At 38.0% G+C, this 18,000-nt stretch overlaps 1 protein-coding gene across 1 annotated transcript in view; it reads right to left on the reverse strand.

Annotated features, from left to right (window-relative positions):
* Positions 1-12,943, reverse strand: part of LOC111571909 (collagen alpha-1(XIV) chain) — a 245,817-nt gene extending 232,874 nt beyond the window's left edge. Inside the window, exons 1-3 of the mRNA XM_055017695.1 lie at positions 12,802-12,943; positions 11,606-11,721; positions 1,586-1,702 (exon numbers count right to left, since the gene is read on the reverse strand). Of these exons, the coding sequence (XP_054873670.1) occupies positions 1,586-1,702; positions 11,606-11,687 (199 nt within the window). The 5' untranslated portion in view covers positions 11,688-11,721; positions 12,802-12,943. The remainder of the gene's footprint in view (positions 1-1,585; positions 1,703-11,605; positions 11,722-12,801) is intronic.
* Positions 12,944-18,000: the final 5,057 nt, after the last annotated feature.

Below are 18,000 nucleotides of genomic sequence, written 5' to 3' on the forward strand. Positions count from 1 at the left end.
TGAACCAGCATGCAAGTGAAAACCACATAAAAAGGTTGATTTGTTCTCCCTCAAGGGAAAAGGTTCAACCGGCACATAAGTAGAATTTTTGTCCAACCAGAAAGCGGCACATGATTTGTGAAAAGACAGTATCTCCCATTAACCTGCAGTCTGTGTCCGACGCTGCTGCAGCTTTTAACCACAAGTACTGATGGAGCAACGGCTGCTGAGGGACCCTTGAGCAAGACAACAAGACAACCGATCCATCACTTCCAGAGGCTGCACCGCGCAGCTTCCAGGTGTGAATAAAGATTACTGTGTGAACACCAGGCAGGACTGTACAGGAGAAGACAGCGGATTCCTTGTCAAAATTCCCAACAAAGTTTAACCCTCTAAACCTCTGACCTTGAAAGGCATTCCGTCTTTCTGTTTTTAAAAAAATGCCAAGTTAACACCATTTATTAGTGAGCAACTGTAAAAACCATCTGTGGATTTCAACTTTCCAACAGTCTTGGAAATTTTTCAGTCAGAAAACTAAAATCTAAGCCTAAAGTCATCTTTTTTTCATCTTTTATTTAAAACATTTTCAAAGATTAACTGGGATTAACCATTTTTGATTTTAAAAAAATAAAAATACAAAAATTCTGCACTCTGTAGCACAACCATGAGTGACTTGGCAGCAACGGTACGATAAAAAAGCTGGGATTTTTTGGTTGAACTGCAGGATGTGTTTTCTCAGTATATACTAATAAAGTATAGAAACAAAATAACAATGTAAGTTGTAAAATCTACATCTATCTATAGTATGTAGAGTCACCATTTTTTACATTATTGTCAACACCTGTGGGCATTTGAAAAAATTTTGTCCATCATGATACCAGATTTTTACTAGGGCTGACCTAGCGGGGGGGTGAGATGGAATCCGAATATTCGGATCTCAAAATAAATATTCGGATACCACCGTCACGACCGAATATTCGGATATTTGGGTCCAGTCCTAATTTTTACACTTTCTTTTGACTAAATAATCAAAGAAATTCAGGTTGTTCTGTTTCCACAGAGGTGTAAGACTTTACATTTCATTGAAAAATTATCCCACAGTGAGTTAAAATATGACATCAGCCCAAAAAAAATGCCAAGAAGCTGCTTGGGGTTCAGAAAAGCTTGTTCTCCACCAGCTCCAAGCAGTCTGTTAAACTAAAGCCTAAAACAAAAGATTTCTGAAACATTTGCAGCTTTATTATTATAAATGAGTCACTAATTCCAAACATTGTGTTTCACTTCTGCCAAGTTTGTTATAAATTCTCACCACAAATTCAGGTCATTTACACTTAATAAAGTATCAAATAGGTGAAGGATTAAAATGTTTTAATTTTAAAGCAAATCTCACATCTGTTGAATTAGTTTCTTCTTTATCTTGCGAGCACCAAGTGCTTTGTGCCAAAGCTACTGAAGCCAACCAGTTACAACTGAATGTGCAAAACCAGTTTTTTGATTATTTAAAGTTGAAGGTATCAACTATGAAAAGCTATTGCGATTAAAGATCCAGGAAAGCAACATTTCTTAAACACAGAGAGTTCAGACCTGTCCTTCCGGTGGATCTTACCTGGTGATGTGCTGTAAAGGACCTTGTAGCTTTCAAACTCTCCTTTTGGTTCTTTCCAAGACACATGCAGCTTGGTGGGGCTCAGTACTTTGGCACGAAACCTCCGTGGTGATGAAACTGGAGGGAGAAACAAGAAAATTAACTGAATAACACAATAACTGTCAGTTTCGAATGTATTGTAAATACTTGCATGATGAATGAGTGAATAAACAGCCCTCAGCATGCACAATCCATATGTCTTAAAATTGGAAAAAATGCTGCCATCATTGATGTATATTAGTGGATTATACCCATAAGAATGGATGGAGTTCAACTCTGTTGTTGTGGTTGGCAGTAAAAATACATGAACTGCTTCGTTTTAGAGTTTTGTACGGCTGTAGTCTTCAGGTGGACTGATTGACTGCTCGGTCTATATCAACAAATTCTCAATGGTCGGAAAAATTGCTGGTGTCACTTTAATTCGGAGAAAAGCTCAATGGCTTTCTAGGATTAATTCCATATTTTTGGCGATGGGAGGAACAGACTACCTGTGAAAACCCTTTCTTAACTTTCAACTGGTCCAACATAATTATGACTGCTAGAACTTATTTACTATTTACTAGATGTTTGCTTGGAGTTGACTCCAAACTGACAGACACAATGTCAAAGAAATCATCGGTTTGGCTGCATTTTGTGGCCAAAAAGTTAAGTGTAAGTATTACAAACTGCAGTTTGTACATCACAGCTCAACAATCAACATGGGAGACCTTTTAAAAATAGCAGCTAACTCATCTGCATTATAGTCCAAAATAGTTATTGTACTGCTAATATGAGTTGATATATCACATGTGGGCAGGTGCATACTGGTCTTTTAGAGTATGAGGGTTGATCAAAAAGTGTTTATGAAGCAGTTTGTGGGTCACATCATGGTCACGTACATACAACAGGTGCGATCACTAAAAGTCGAGAGTCAGGAGTCATGTGATATACAACTATGTACATAAGGATCTGTGATACAGATGTTTTTATGGCCACTGGTTGTTGCACATTCGTTATTCGTCAATGAGCTCACACTGGACATCGCAGTCTATGCTGGATGATCAAGGATCATCATCATCATCATCATAGGTGAGTCTGCAGCTCCCACCAGGAGAATAAACTGCAGTTTTTACAGTGCGAGAGCCAAAGTTTCGTTGGGCCATCAGGTCAGGAGCTCCAGGAGCATGTTGGTTACTTTCTTCAACGTTCACATGGTTGTGCATCAGGAATTTGTCCTCCAGGGTCGGACTGTCAAGGCAGAGTTCTCCTGAGGTGTCTGAAGGACAAAACTCAAACAACCTGAACTGTGGCACAGTAGCATGTGAGTACTCCAATGTGCTGGGCACCTAATCACAGTGTGGTAATTACACTTTGGTTTCTTGGCCACAGCAACACAATTGTCGTCGTCCAACCGCTCTGCTCACCAGATTTGACGCTGTAACTTCTTCCTCTTCCTCAAAAGGAAAGTGAAGATTCACTGTTTTGACAAAGTTCAGGAGATTCACTGCTTATGGCAGATGGTGCTTGACGTGTTTACATAGCAGGACTTCCAGGGAGCATTACAAGCGTTGCAGGAGCACTGGGAGCAGAGTATCACTGCACAAGGTGACCACTTTAGAGGGGATGGCTACCAAGTTTCAATCAAAGTTTTGAAATGGTGTATAGTCTCTAAACTTTCTGATCAACCCTTGTACTAGCTTTTTATGTTGATTTGAATTCATTAAGGTTAATAAGGCTAGCAGATACAGTGCTTAATTAACCTACATATAAAGTATAGATTGTTTTTTCTCACGACCAGTTGATTGGTATGGTTTCAGTCCACCAAAATTTTGGTTCACTACAGCCCTTATTTTTTAAATGCAGAATATATGATTTCTGAAATATATGTTGATGCTTTTAACTGTAGACATACTGTTAACACATGTGGATTCAAACTGTTGCCACTATAAGTGACCAAAAGGTCTCTGAATCCTTCAATAGTCGTATACAGCATCACCGCTAAGGATGTTTTACAAAACAGAGTCTGCTCTCCTTCTGTTTTACCCATCCGCTAAGCAACAACACACAACTGCGAGTGAGTTAAGTTAGATTGAACTCCCTCCAGAGTTATGGTGGCATCGAGGCTCCATCTGTGGTTTTAAACAGTTAGGAAAGGAGGAAATTTAAAAAAAATAATAAAATAAAATACAGAAGGATAAATTGTATCTCATCCAAGCGGAGGATATACATCGGAGAGATTAGTTTGCACAGATGTCATATTAAAAAAAAATCCCCAAAAGTCCCATTCTCCTCCTCTTCCTCATCCTCGTTTCCTCAGATACTGACTTGCCTGCCTCGTCTCTGTGGGGCGCGACAGCTCTTCTTCGGTGCTCGTCTTACCGGCTGCATCAAAGTGACGCCCCTGCCTCTCAGCCTGATTAGTTGTTGGCCCTGTCAGCCGCCTGGAGGCCTCCCACCACCTCCCCCCTCATTTTCCTCCCTCTATCTTCTCCCTGTATTCATTTTCTCCAGCGTCTCCTCCTCTGTGCCTGTTGTCGTTCTCCACACATTTGATCCCTCCCCTGTCTTCATCTCATTTTCTTCCCTTTCATATATATTTTTTTTTCCTTTCTTGCATCTCTGTGCTTTGAAATTCATCAGGGGTGAGGAGAGGATAACCAAAAGGAGTGAATGTGACTTTCATTTAACTGTAAGGAGGAAAAAAAAAACAGAACAAAGGGCACCAAAGGGAAAGGCACTGGAATAGCATCTCTATACTATTCCTCTCCTGTTCTTGGCAGGAGTATTTAGATGTACAACAAGCTGCACAATTCACAACTACACTTTACAATAACCTCGATCTGTGCGTAACCCCATTTAGAAAAGGCAGCAACACTATTTATTCCTACTACAATCACATTTCCCTGCATTTGTACAAAGTACTGTTGTGTTTTCACACAGATTTGGGTTAAAACACCAGACTGAGGCTATTGTAAAGCATTGCAATGGCAGAAACCACATTTCCAGGGTCAACAACCCACAACACCCTATCATTTTCACACCAGCAGAGCCAAATCCCAGATGATAAATATGTATCTCATAGCAACACATTCCCCGGTTTACTTTGGTTAACTATTAAAAAAAAAAAAAAAAAAAAAAAAAACAGAAAAAGCCAGGGGGTGGAAAATAAGATATGAAACCCACAAACTTGTTTGTGTGTTTGTGTCCTCGTTATGAGGTGAGCCATCTGCTGCTGCTACTGCTCTTTAAATACCTACACGGTGATTGACGTCTGGTGTAGCTCTGATGCTCTGGAGCGCAATAAACAAGAGGCTTATAAGAATGGTTCACCCAAAACAAGGAAAATGAGAAAAACTAATTGAGTCTAGAAAATGCACCTTTTAGAAAGTTTATTGCTGTTTGGGACAAAGTGCACACATGCTGTCTGTCCGTGGATGTTAGCAAATTGGGCTTTTGCAACGCTTTTTTGGAAAACTTTGAAGAGAAAGTGGCCTTTCTGACCCGATTTATCCACTTCCTTGCATCTTTATGCACAATCCAGGATCCATCTGAGCTGCTAAAGATGTGTCGCTCACAACCTCGTCTGCGTTTTGAGTGAACCTCCTCTTTTATGCAGGTGATTATCTGCAGAAAACTACTCATGTAGGTATGCAAAGAAACTTGAGTTCAGCACAGGAAGGATAATCCTCAGTGGGAAGCCGGTGCATTCAACAGCAGGCAAATATATTTATACACAAGCAGACATAAGGAATACTGTACCAATTATCTCACCAACCTGCGGATGAGAATGAGGGCTGGATGGGGATTTCAGCTCAGGGTTTAGCTCTCTGCTTTGGAAACAAAAGGACACTCTCTTGTCTTGTGAGAGAGCTGCTCAAATCCCGAGTGATTCGAGAAGCAGATTTCGTACCTCTCTGTTTGTAGTATGGTTGAACTGTGTTCCTGTAAGAGCGCATTCACTTCGGCACGCGTGCACATGAATTATGCATGTTCGACCGCAGCTGGAAGCGAGCAAATCTCTATATTCGCGTGTAAAAAAAAAAAAAAGAAGAAGAAATACCTCGTTGCTCTTTTTCTCACACCTCTTAAGAAACCTGCCGTTTCCTTTGCAGCACACACAAACACACTCACAGGAAGCCGTGGATCTTCTCGGGGAGATTGTGTTCTCACGCAGAGACGAGTATTGGACGGTGAGCAAACATCCCGGCCAAGACAAAAGGCCTCGCAAAGCTGAGATACAAAACTTAATTCTCATCTATTTTTCATGGAAGATCTTGTGCAAACAGCCGAGTCGACTGCTGCCGAGACGTCTGTCCCACTCGCCGTGGATTCCACAAGTCTGGAGTGCATTTTAAATTAGCAGCAGGATTGCGCTTAAGAGCCAATCGCACGTGTGAGCGAGAATCTCAGAGATACAAAGTTTTCCTCCGACTCAAAGTCACTTTTAGTTTGTGTCTTTAATGCTGTTATTGCCGCCAGCAGACTCACTTAAAGATGCTACACGAAGCATCTCAACATCAATAAATCATTATCACACATCAGGGTTCTTACTACACTGCACGCTACGCTTTTCCCTCTAAATGTGACACCGCGGGCTTAGGAAGGGGGCTCTGTTTCAGGCAGAGGGCGCCACTTTTATTGCATCTATACGTTATAGACTTTCTGGTATTGTGGAACATGGGTGAGAAAAACAGGTGTCTGCTCTTTGTTCCTCAGCTTCTGATCACATTGGCTGGAATGTCAGTGGCCTAGGAAAGTACGACAGAGTGACGCTGATGTTTGACCACATTCCCTTTGCCCGGTTCCCCTCCAGGGACAGAAAACTGCAGAAAGTTCCCTCAGAAAAACCTCAGATCTTTCTCCAAAACCTGCACTGAGCCACTAAAATCATTCTTTGACCTTTAATGCTTAAAACAGGGATTCTGTGGCAGGTGTTGAGTTGATGAGTATTTTAAAACTAGACTAAGTAATTACTTAATAGCAGCTTTAGCACACCTTTCCATGCAGCACAACAGCGTCTTAGTAAACAATATTCCACATCTCTCATTTTCTTACGTCTCACCTCATTTGAAAAGAGAGCCCAGGAGTTATTGGAGTACTTTCACTGTGGAGTTTCCCAGTGAAAGTACTCCAATAACTCCTGGGCTCCTCCTGGGTCAGCGCTGTAGCCGAGGCTAATGCTCTAAGGCCTCTTCACTGAGGAATGCTGCGGTTTGCTTTCAGTTTGCTCGTACTCTGGCCAAAACCCAGCGACTGTCCTTATTGTGAGTTATTGTGTCGCACAAGCTCACAGGGCCAATTGTCTCTGAAGACTGAGTGGTAAACACTTGTTGGAGATAAACAGATTCTCACTCTGAGCTAAAACTCAATGAACTGAGTCAACTGAAAGAATAAAACCATTAACAACTATTCATTTATAATCAATTAATGATGTAAATGTTTTATTCATGAATATTTAATGGCTTCAACTTCAACATTTCTTTCTTTTGTTTATTATTATTTTGTTTATTTATGGATCAAATGAATAATCAATTGATTAACCCTTTGAACTTCAAGCAGTTTTTGGATGTTTTTTGTTTGTTTTTTGCTCACGTCACATTTTTTCTCACTGTGGGCTCATTTTTACATATATAAAGTCCTGTTGAGAAGTAGAGAGAACTCAAAACGTCTTTTTGTGGAGTAAAACAAAGTTTTAATAACATAAATCATGAAACTAATAAATAAATAAAAGTACACAGCCTGCAGTTCAGCCAAAAAGTCCCTGAATTTTTGTTACGTGACTGTTGGTCACAGTGGAGTTACTAATGGCCCAAAGTTTTTGCCTATTACAGAATCTGGTTCATGCAAATGGTAGATTTTAGGTGATTTTTTTTAAATGAGACATATAAAGTGACTTGATTAAATATCACAATTTTAAGCTTAGATTTGGTCCAACAGAACAGTATGCCACAGATGGGCAGTTCAAGGACTGTTTGAAAGTTCAAAATTAAACAATTCCAATTTATTTATTTTTTTTTAATTATGGCTGATGAATTGTGTCCTTTGAGATTTTTTTTTTTTTTTTACTTAAAGATTTCATGCTTTTTAAAGTCATAGATTGGTCTTAGGATTCAGAGGGTTAATCGTATTCATAAGCCCTAATTTTTCAGTATCATATGAGTGGATAACGATGGTGCATTTAGAGTCGAAGTATGTAGCATGAGCCAAAAAAATATGGATTATGTTATTTTGACAAATAAATCCTCTGTTAAGCTTCCACCTTATTTAAAATATGACTTAAACACGCGGTATGTAGTTTCTATTGTAATGGATCTGTTAAAACATTCCGAAAAGACATAGTTTGATGACACAGTACTCAAGTTTGCTCTTGCAACTGAACTTTACGTCTTTGTTAAGGATTTTTATGGTGGTTTCCATGTGAATTTCATATTTCTATTGATAAAGTGTCATTCACTGGTGCTCATTTCCCTTATTTTAATCACCCAAGTTAAGTTTGAACACACCTTCCAACAATTGGGATAATGCAACACTGGTCTTTTAAGATATTTTAATGTGGAAATGTTCATTTTACACCTTCAATTGGATTAAAGCATGTAGATTATTATAGTAAACAGGTAGGTCTGCAATGACATCATCTATAGATTGATTCGCAGCTGGCCAATCAGAATCACAGCGGTAACCCCTGACTGTCTTAAAGCAGCTTGTGGCACAGTAGTTATCCAAGTTAGCTAACTGCATGATGGCCTTTCACACCCCTCATCTGCTATTATGGTGTGGCACGGTGTCAGGCCACAGTCTGAGCGCACGGTTATGGAAGCGTGTCGTCAGGCTTCGGTTTTGGAGCAGGTTTGGTCCTGCTTCAGGCTCAACGGCCAAAAAGATTTGAAAGTTCGCCAGCAAATGCTAGTGTTTGGGTGCAGCTTAAGTACCTGACTGCTCAGAGCAAAAACATCAATCTTTCAGTGTGCTTCTTTTCCCACCTCATACCAGACGTGACACCCGACACGTTACAGCTGAAAAACAGGAGCAATAACTTGACTCGAGATCCACGGTCAGGTCCTCTGTATAATAAGGAAACCCTCATTCAGGGCAGCTCATTCAGCACGCATCATGAATATCAATCCCTCACATCGCATTCCCACAGAAGAAGTCCAGAAAAGGTGGTGTTTAAGCTGGTTAATTACAATAATGGTGTTAAGGAGTCTTGCCTCTCCCTAATGAGCCAATCAGTGAGGTTACGTATTAATTGCAGATTAAGTTAAACGAGTTAAATGGGGTGAAATCAGCTCATAGATTGACGGCAGAATGAGAAAGGAGGAAAACTTAATTACACAAACAGGTCTTGTATAACAGATGGAGAGGCTCTACAGTAAAACACACCAATGAAGTGCAGATACATTCACAAAAAAACTGCTTTACATGAAGTTAGTAAGCTGATATGGACATTTTAACAAATTACATTTAGATTTATGACTAGTTAACCCTCTGACCACGAAAACACAGCTGGCAGGTTTAAAATGTGTATCTTTGAAAAATCTCCAAAACGACACAATTCATAACCAGAAACTGTAAAAAATAAAAAAGAACTGTCAGATTTTTAACTTTCAGAACAACTCATCTGTCACATGCTATGCAAGAAAACAAAAAAATTAACCAACTCTGAGGTTAAAATCAAGATTTTTCACCAAAATAACTTTTTTCCTACAGGTCTCATTTAAAATTTCTTCAAAAACAACGGTCAGATTCTTTAAAAAATACTAAAACAAATAAATAAATAAATCAGTGCTACGACTGACAGTCATGTGACAAAAATTCAGGGACTTCTTGGCTGAACTGCAGGCTGTGTAAGTAGTAAAATATCTATAGCAGGTAAAATCTGCATTTCTTTTCTATATTGGTCACAGCTGTGGTCACTTTAAAAATGTTGTATATTTTAATTCCAGATTTTTTTCAATCTCACAATTGTTGTGCTGTTTCCATGGAGATGCAGGACTTACAAATGAGCCAACAATGAGTAGAAACATGGCAGGAGCAATAAAAACACCTAGAAACTGTTCAGAATTCAGAGGGTTAAGAGTCATACAAACATCTGTCAATAGAATTCCAACTGAACCCTTTAAAATAAACCAAAATGAATAAACACTGTTGGCTAAACATGTGTAGATTAATTACAGCGGTGGTCTAATGTGCCACAGCGAACCAGTTTGCCTTGCAGACAGTAAGACACATTTGATTTTGGCATCAAGGCTTTTCCCTTTGACACAGACAGATACACATTAAAAGTTCAAATTAAATAAAGAGAAACACTTCGAAACATCAGTCAGTTTCTTTAGAGCAAAGCTGCACATCAAACTTGTGTCACACTAAAATTCAGAAGTGAAACCTGCTGAATATAAAGGATGATGCCTGCATTTCCACCTACAGGGCCACGCTGAGGTTTACCAAGCAGGCAATTCACTCATAATTATTGTCATAATGTCAGAAGGAGCTTATTTGTTTAAGTGAATGTGGAAACCAGGCTGTATTTGGCCTTGTTTAGTCCTGATGGAAATCCCTGCCCAGCTTCATTTGACACCAAAATGGGAAGAAAACCCTCGTTGGCACAATACTGGGAAGTTGTAGAGAATTTTCAAGCAGAAAACCTTGTTTAAGGTCTCTAAGGCTCCAGGTTGCCATCTTTGGGTAAATCTGTATTTAACAATCACTAAACCTGGAACTCCATGAGGAAACTGGCATTTAGCACCAGTGATGAAAGCTTTACAAAGCTCCATAATGAAAACGCACAGTGAATGTTTGCTTAATGCTCTGAACCTCCGGCAGCAGGTTAGAAAATGATGAAAAAAGGCAATTTTAAAAAAGGAATAGATGACCAAAATTACACCGTTTATCAGAACTAGAAACATTAAAAAAGGGAGGGAAAAAAATGGTTTATACCTTCCATTTCTGTTGGTAAGATTAACCAAATCCAAGCTCCTAATGGGATATTTTATCAAAATCACATTATTCTACATTCCTAAATGAAAAAACAGCCAAAATAAATCAGATTTGAATCAGACACGGTGAAAAACATCAAGTAATTCTGCACTACTCATTATAGCTTTGAAGCACTTAGCGACTCAGCTCTACTCAACAGTCACAACCAAAATTCAGGGACTTTTCGGTTGAACTGCAGGCGGTGTAAAAATGTAGCCGGAGTAAACCCTGATCAGATTCTGTTTTTTAAAAAAAGGCAATAAAATTAAAATAGAAAAATCTACACTCTTCAGTGCAATTGTGAAGCCATGAGTAACTCAACTGTGTGCAAAGAGGCGACACTTTTGGAAACAAGTTAAAAATGTAATAGTAGTAAACATTAATTGGATTTTGAAAATAAAACAAAAAATTCTGAGGTCTTTGGTGCAACTGTGAAGCCATGAGCAACTCAGCTGTGAGCAACAGTCAAAAATTTGGGATTTTTTTTAGCTGAACAGCAAGGTGTATTTGCCAAAAAAAATAGATGAAAGACGTATGGAAACTAATTAAAATGTAGTATGAGTAAACACTCATCCAAATGTGTAACCAAAAAAAATTATAAAAATTTGCACTCTTTGGTGCAATTGTGAAGCAATTAGTCAAAAAGTTGGGGACATTTTGACTGAACTGCAGGAAGTGTTTACACAGAGCACATGAAACCATCTAGCAATGTTCTTTTCTGTTTACATAATAGTGCAGGACTTCAAATTGTAGTGGAAAAATGAGCCCACAGTGAATAAAAATGTGACGGGAACAAATAAAATTAAACAAAAAATACTTGAAGGTCAGAGGGTTATGGACAGTGTCAGGTAGAAACAGTTCAACGTTGGGTTTGAGGGCTCTGTTGGGAGTTACAGTTGGGGAACTCTGCGGTTGGCCCTGCTGGTCCTTCACTAAGGCTTCTTTTGGCGCTGTGTGGTAAACCTCCCGTCGGCCTCGTTGACCCCGTTTGGCCCTGGAATGGAAAGCAACGCTAGCAGAGGCACTTACCTTGGCCATGCACTGTCTGAGGGCAAACTGAGACGAGAATGAAGCCCAGCAGGCAGAGACTCAGTCCGACTGAGAGCTGCATCCTGATACGAGCAGAACCGGAGGACACGAAACACCTGTGCAGAAGGAAGGAGGAAATACAGGGAGATAAGAGAGAGAGGGAGGGAGGAAATGATGGTTAAAAGCAGATGAGGTGCAGGGAGAAAGGAGGACAAAGGGGGATTGTGGGGGGGAAAGAAGAGGAGGGTTGTAACATTAAAGCACTGAGATCTGGGTCAGACTGAATCAATTCTGTGGATGCATTTTGTAGTAAAGCCTACAATTACTTGCAAATGCATCCAAACAGGCCCTGTGGTTTCAATAACTCTAAAGGATCTGTTAAAGTGCTCACAGTCGCCTTCTGCGCCCCTCAAATCCCTTTCAAATGAAGCTTGCAGGTGCTTCGTCCCTCTCTTTTGCAATAATGACACACAATTTGTGCTTCTCCAACACATGCAGCTGCATCGAGGATGAGGAACATTCATTCCTCCCTGCAGAGTTGTGAAGATGCAGCAACACAAACACATGGAATACTGATTAAAAACACTTTTCTTAAATAACTGGAGGCAGGAATCTCAGGGAAAAAAAGCATCTGTTTCCAAGTAATGCTTCAGCCAACTTTTAATTCCAGGCAATTTTCATTTATTTATTGCCATGTCTGACTGCTACAATTTGGCATTTGCACCGTGGCAGCATGGAGGTATTAAAAACAGTTGGGATTAGAGGCTCCTGGGAGCAGCTCTGCCTTCAGAATACAAAAAATAAATAATAATTAAAAATTTCAAACACCTGCTTTAGAATTAAGATTCAGCCTATAAAACAGCATCTGAGGATCATTTTACATGTGGTGTTTTTGCACCTACCGGATCAATCAGTAGTCAGGTGGCTGCTACAGTAGTAATAATCCGTTGTTGCGCACAAAAAAACGCACCACGGTTCCAACAAACACCGCGTCGCTGCCAAACCACCTTGTGCTGACAGTAAATAGTAAATAAAAGCAAGTTGTTTTTTTTTATTTCCTTAATTGGAATCAGCACAGGTGAGAGCCGCCATCAGCAGCAGCACGCGTGAAGCGCAGCGGCGTGGAGAAAGAAAAAGGTTCCTCCAAGAGCTGCGTAAATTTTTGAAGAGGTTTGTGCGTAAAAGAGCAGCCGTACCTTCTCGGGTCAGACGGTTCCAGGCTCCGCTGCTCTCCTCAGGACAGCTGTGCGACGCGCTCTCTACTCCCCCAACAGCGACTCTGATCCACTCTGTTCACCAACTCTGCGCTGTCGACCTGCGCACAAGTCAGACACGATGAGGCGCTGCTGCCCCGGTTACGCATTTCAAAATAAAATGTCACATTTGCCAGGTGCACCTCGCTGGAATATAGTCCAGCCTTTTTGGCAAGTTGTGCAGTCACATATGACCAAAGTAAATCAATCAGTAAATAAATAAAAATCTGGAATATCACGGATTTTTCTTTTGTATGTGTTATGAATTTGTCTATTTTCTGTATTATTGAAATAGATGAAAGCATTAATAACACCAAAACATAAAATAAAAATTTACACATGTAATGTAAAATAACATTTACAAAATGAAAATCTGTTCAGTATTCAACATTTTTATGTAATATTGCAAGTTAAAAACTTATACTTGATATGATCTACTTTTATGGTATCAATATGAAGCATTCATTTTATAGGTTTTCAAAATTAAAGAGGTCAAATTTAAGAGAACCTGGTGTAAATGCATATGCCACAAAATTATATAATTTTAACAGTCCCTTATTACTCCGCCAAGGAAGTGGAGCCGGGCTGCACAGTGGTGTAGTGGTTAGCACTTTCGCCTTGCAGCAAGAAGGTCCCTGGTTCGCGTCCCGGCTTTCCCGGGATCTTTCTGCATGGAGTTTGCATGTTCTCCCTGTGCATGCGTGGGTTTTCTCCGGCTTCCTCCCACAGTCCAAAAATATGCTGAGGTTAATTGATCATTCTAAATTGCCCGTAGGTGTGAATGTGAGAGTGATTGTTTGTCTCAGTATGTAGCCCTGCGACAGACTGGTGACCTGTCTAGGGTGTCCCCTGCCTTCACCCGACTGGATCCACAGATTTGGTAAAGATTTCTGCATCATTGTGAGATAGCTGCATAGTGTCACTGTAACTATGACAACAAGTGAACACTACATCAGCTGCCTGCTGATGATCACATGATTGCAATCCTACTACAAATCCACCATTGTGGACTTATCAAGACTTATGCACCGAAAATGACACAAGGAACAATTGATTAAATTGTTGGGGTGTTTCCGAGTCCCATCAATTCCCTGCCATCTGCTACATATTCAGGTCACACAATTTGGTATCTGTACATAATGTACACGTGCATAACACACACCTGTGCTCAGCGAAAGGCCATTTTGTTTGGCTGATTGGCATGATTTCTGCCACAAATTTTTTTCAAGATTTCATGTGTCAGAAATGATATGACTGAGCAGCCATGCTTTTCTTTTTGTATTTATGATCATAATTATTTGTTTATTAATGGTGGTTTGGCCATTTTTCAAGGATAAATGCAGTAATTGTACTGGTGGGCTTACTTTTTCAAAAGAAAAGAGGTCAAATAGGTCAATTTTCCAAACTTGTCACATAAATTTATCTTCTACTTGATAAGATCTAAAGTTAATAGTTTCTTAAGGTATATATAATCTTTTTTCTTTTTTAAATAAGAATGGTTTGATGACTTTTTTTCAAGGATAAATGTTGTGATTTTATAGGTGGGGCATACTTTTTCAAACTAAAAGAGGTCAAAGGGTCAAATGTACAAAACTATTTTGTAACTCAGCAATACTTGACATGCTCTAATTTTAACAGTTCATTATTGTATTTATAACCATAATTATTTGTTTAAGAAATTTTTTTTATGATTTTTCTAGGGTAAATATTTTAATTTTATAGGTGGGGCATACTTTTTCCAAATAAAAGTTAAATAAACTTATCATATGCTTGATATCATATAAATTTTGTATCATATTATTTTAATTCCAATTCCAATTGTATCAATAGTGGTTAGTTTAATGCAGTGATTTGTACAGTAATGCACTTAACATTTGCAGTTTCCAAGTCTTTTGTTACACGGTTCCAGGCAATTGTTGTTTTTTGTACCGCATTAATGTGTTTTAATGGTGTCTCTTATCAAAGAAATCATTGGGTTACAATGCAGATGTTTTTACTCACCGTGCATCTACAACTTGAAAGAAGCTGCAGAACAGTTGAAATCTTGACTCAATTAAAATTGAAAATGCCCTGATATTTTTATATTATTTTACCAGAGTTGTCTTTTGATACGTTTGTCATCCGCTGCATTGTAAATGAGACCTCCTTATTTCACTGTACTTTCAGTTTGAATTAAGTTTGAATGGAAAAATGAACTAATGAAAATAGTTCTTTGAGAGATTTGTGTTGGTTTTAACAACAGTCAATGGCAAAGAGATTTTCTGTGGAAATAAATTAAATATGTATTTTTCAAAAAGCCTTTAACACAATTTTAGACAGTTTGAATTTTGTTTTGCTCAGTAAAGGACTTAAATCCTCATTATTTTGCATTTTATACAAGTGAACAAGTGCTGTGGGAGTCTGAAAGTGACATTTTTCACAAATTCTGTATTTACTGCCTTTTATTTGCAAAAGATTAAAAATTAAATAATTGTCGTTTTAACGCATGCTTTCAATGGATTAAACGCACGAACCAAAAGCAAATACACTGAGCATTAAACTGAGCATTTTAAGCTGTACGCTGGTGACTTTTACATAAATGTACAGGAGAAAATAGTAGCTTCGACCTCGCCTCGGAGACTTGATGAAGCCCGTCTTTAAATCTGAAGGCGACACTGCCTGCCTTCCCATCTGGATGCTGCTTTCTCTGCTCAGCTTCACTCCTCTGCTGTTCGCTCTCTCTCAGTTGAGACTTGCAGCGGACTGATGGGTGTTTCCCGCTTCATTCACCATCCACCATCCACCCCTGCAGCTATTCATTCCTTTTACCTGCTTTAATGTGAGGCGAGGCACCAGAAAAATGCGTTTGAGCGGCAAGCTGGCTGAGGGATGAAATGTGTATTTCTGTGGCCCCTGGCTGTATACTGAGAAGCTCCCCGGGGCCCCCAGTTAATGTGCCACTTTCTGTTTAGGCCGAGTTATAAATCTTCAAGTGGAGGGAGGATTGAAACACCCCAGAAAAACGGAAAACTTGATTTCAAGTTCATTGTGGGGGAGAGAAACAATCAAAGCAGACTAGAAACATCTGGAGTTGCCAAACCAAAATGGAAATATTTCATTTATTGAGCATTTTTTCTTGTTTAAACTTCTTTTCTGACCAAATTAATAAAATAAAAATGTAGAATTGCACTGTAAAAATTGTGAAAACATGGGGGAAATGTAGACACAATGGCGCCCAAAAAGATACGTTTAAAGCTGTACATAAAAAACTGTCACTCACATACATTATAGCCGTTTTTATTTATCTAATAATTAGCTTCTTTTAATTTTGTGCAAATATGAGCTTAAAAGTAGCACTTAAACAGCAGTAACCACCTTTAAATGACCATAAGATAATGGAAATTTACAGGTTATCACATGGGCTGAGCAGAAAAATAAATCTTAGAGTTTGTCTCAAAAATAGCAATAAATAAATGAAATCTGTACTGACTCAGAAGTTATCTTAAGTTACTACAAAATACTTTGAAAAATTAGAGGGAAAAAATGCAAATCACTTGTAAAATAGAAATTCAGTTTTAGGCTGTGTTTTGTTCTGGTTAACATGTAAAGTCATACTTTGAGTATTAAGGTGTTATTTGTTGCTGTTGTTTTTAATCTTTTTATTTTATTTTTTAAAAACAGCAAATACCTGTAAAATAATGATTTTTTAGCTGGTTTAAATACAGTAGAACAGTGTTATTTTACAGCCCCAAACTGTAAAATAAAGTATTCCATACAGTTTTGGCCTGTTTTTATTTTTTATTTACTTTTTTTAAAGTTATTTGTTATTTTACATCCATCCATGTTATTTTACAGTCATTGTGTTAAAAAAAAAAGAAGTTTTTCTTCATTCAGTAGGTACTACTTGTAATTTTTTTAAAAATGGGATTTGTAAAAGAACTTTTTACTATTTAGCAGTTTTTAATCTTTAATGTTTTAATTCTTATTTCTCCATAAAATAACTACAAATATGTAAACAATAACGACGTACCTTTTCCTGTTTTAAGTACATTTTTAAAAGTAGGTATTTATGGTCAAACCTTGTAAAACAACATATTGGTGTAAATATAACAATACAGATTTGAAAGTAATTTTCAGTTTGGGCCTGTTTTTCTACCAAAAACATGTAAATCAATACCTTTTTTTCTGTGATTTTGCTACCTATCTGTAATTTAAAACTGGGAAAATCTGTAAAATAATTGTAGATTGTTCAAATATTTACAGTTAAAACTAGTTAAAAGCACCCTTTTATTTTTAAACTCAACATTAAATAAATATTTTTGGGTTTTGTTTTTGATTTTACTGGATGCTACATGTGATTTGACAAAACAGTGACAATTTATAAAACAACAGATCATTATCATTTACCATGTTATAATCCTTAATGCTTTGACCATTAATTTCTCTGTCAAATACTGCAAATATCTGCAAAATAATACTATTGTTTATCTGGATTTAAGTACGTGGTCAAATCTTGTAAAACAACATATTTACGTAAATGTACTGATACAGATTTGAATGTTATTTTGAGTTTTGCCTGGCTTTCTTCCATTAACATGTAAATGAATACTTTTTTTCTGTGATTTTACTTATTGTTATCTGTAATTTCACAAAACAGGGAAAATTTGAAAAAAAAATTAAAAAATCATATACTGTTTAAAAAGTTAGTTAAAAACATTGTTTTGTTTCCTAGTGATATATACTCCAAAAACAGTCATGTTAAAATGCTGAAAGTGAACTTAAACAGCTTTGAACTTTAAATAATGACTAATGACAGGAAAATATTGTAAATCAAAGGTAAGTTATTCAGAAATTACAGTCAAAAGTGTAAAAATTGTTAATTTTTTTTTACAGTGGAGGTGACTTTTTCTAGGTCATGTTGACATGTTTTTTTTTTGACCATATATTCATTTTAATGTTTATTATCAGGCTGAATTCCTTGAGATATTTCAGGAACTGCCACACAAAGCTGCAGCTCTGGATGTGCAGGTGTCCTTATCTTGGTGATAGCGCCGGGCCTTGAATGAATAATGGGCCCGAGTCTGCTGAAGGTGAGGGTTAAGTTTCTCCAGCTATTATGAGTTTGTTTGCTGAGCGTGTAGCCTTTAACAGTAGAAATCGAGG

The sequence above is a fragment of the Amphiprion ocellaris genome, chromosome 15 (assembly GCF_022539595.1).
Source record: "Amphiprion ocellaris isolate individual 3 ecotype Okinawa chromosome 15, ASM2253959v1, whole genome shotgun sequence".
Lineage (NCBI taxonomy): Eukaryota > Metazoa > Chordata > Actinopteri > Pomacentridae > Amphiprion > Amphiprion ocellaris.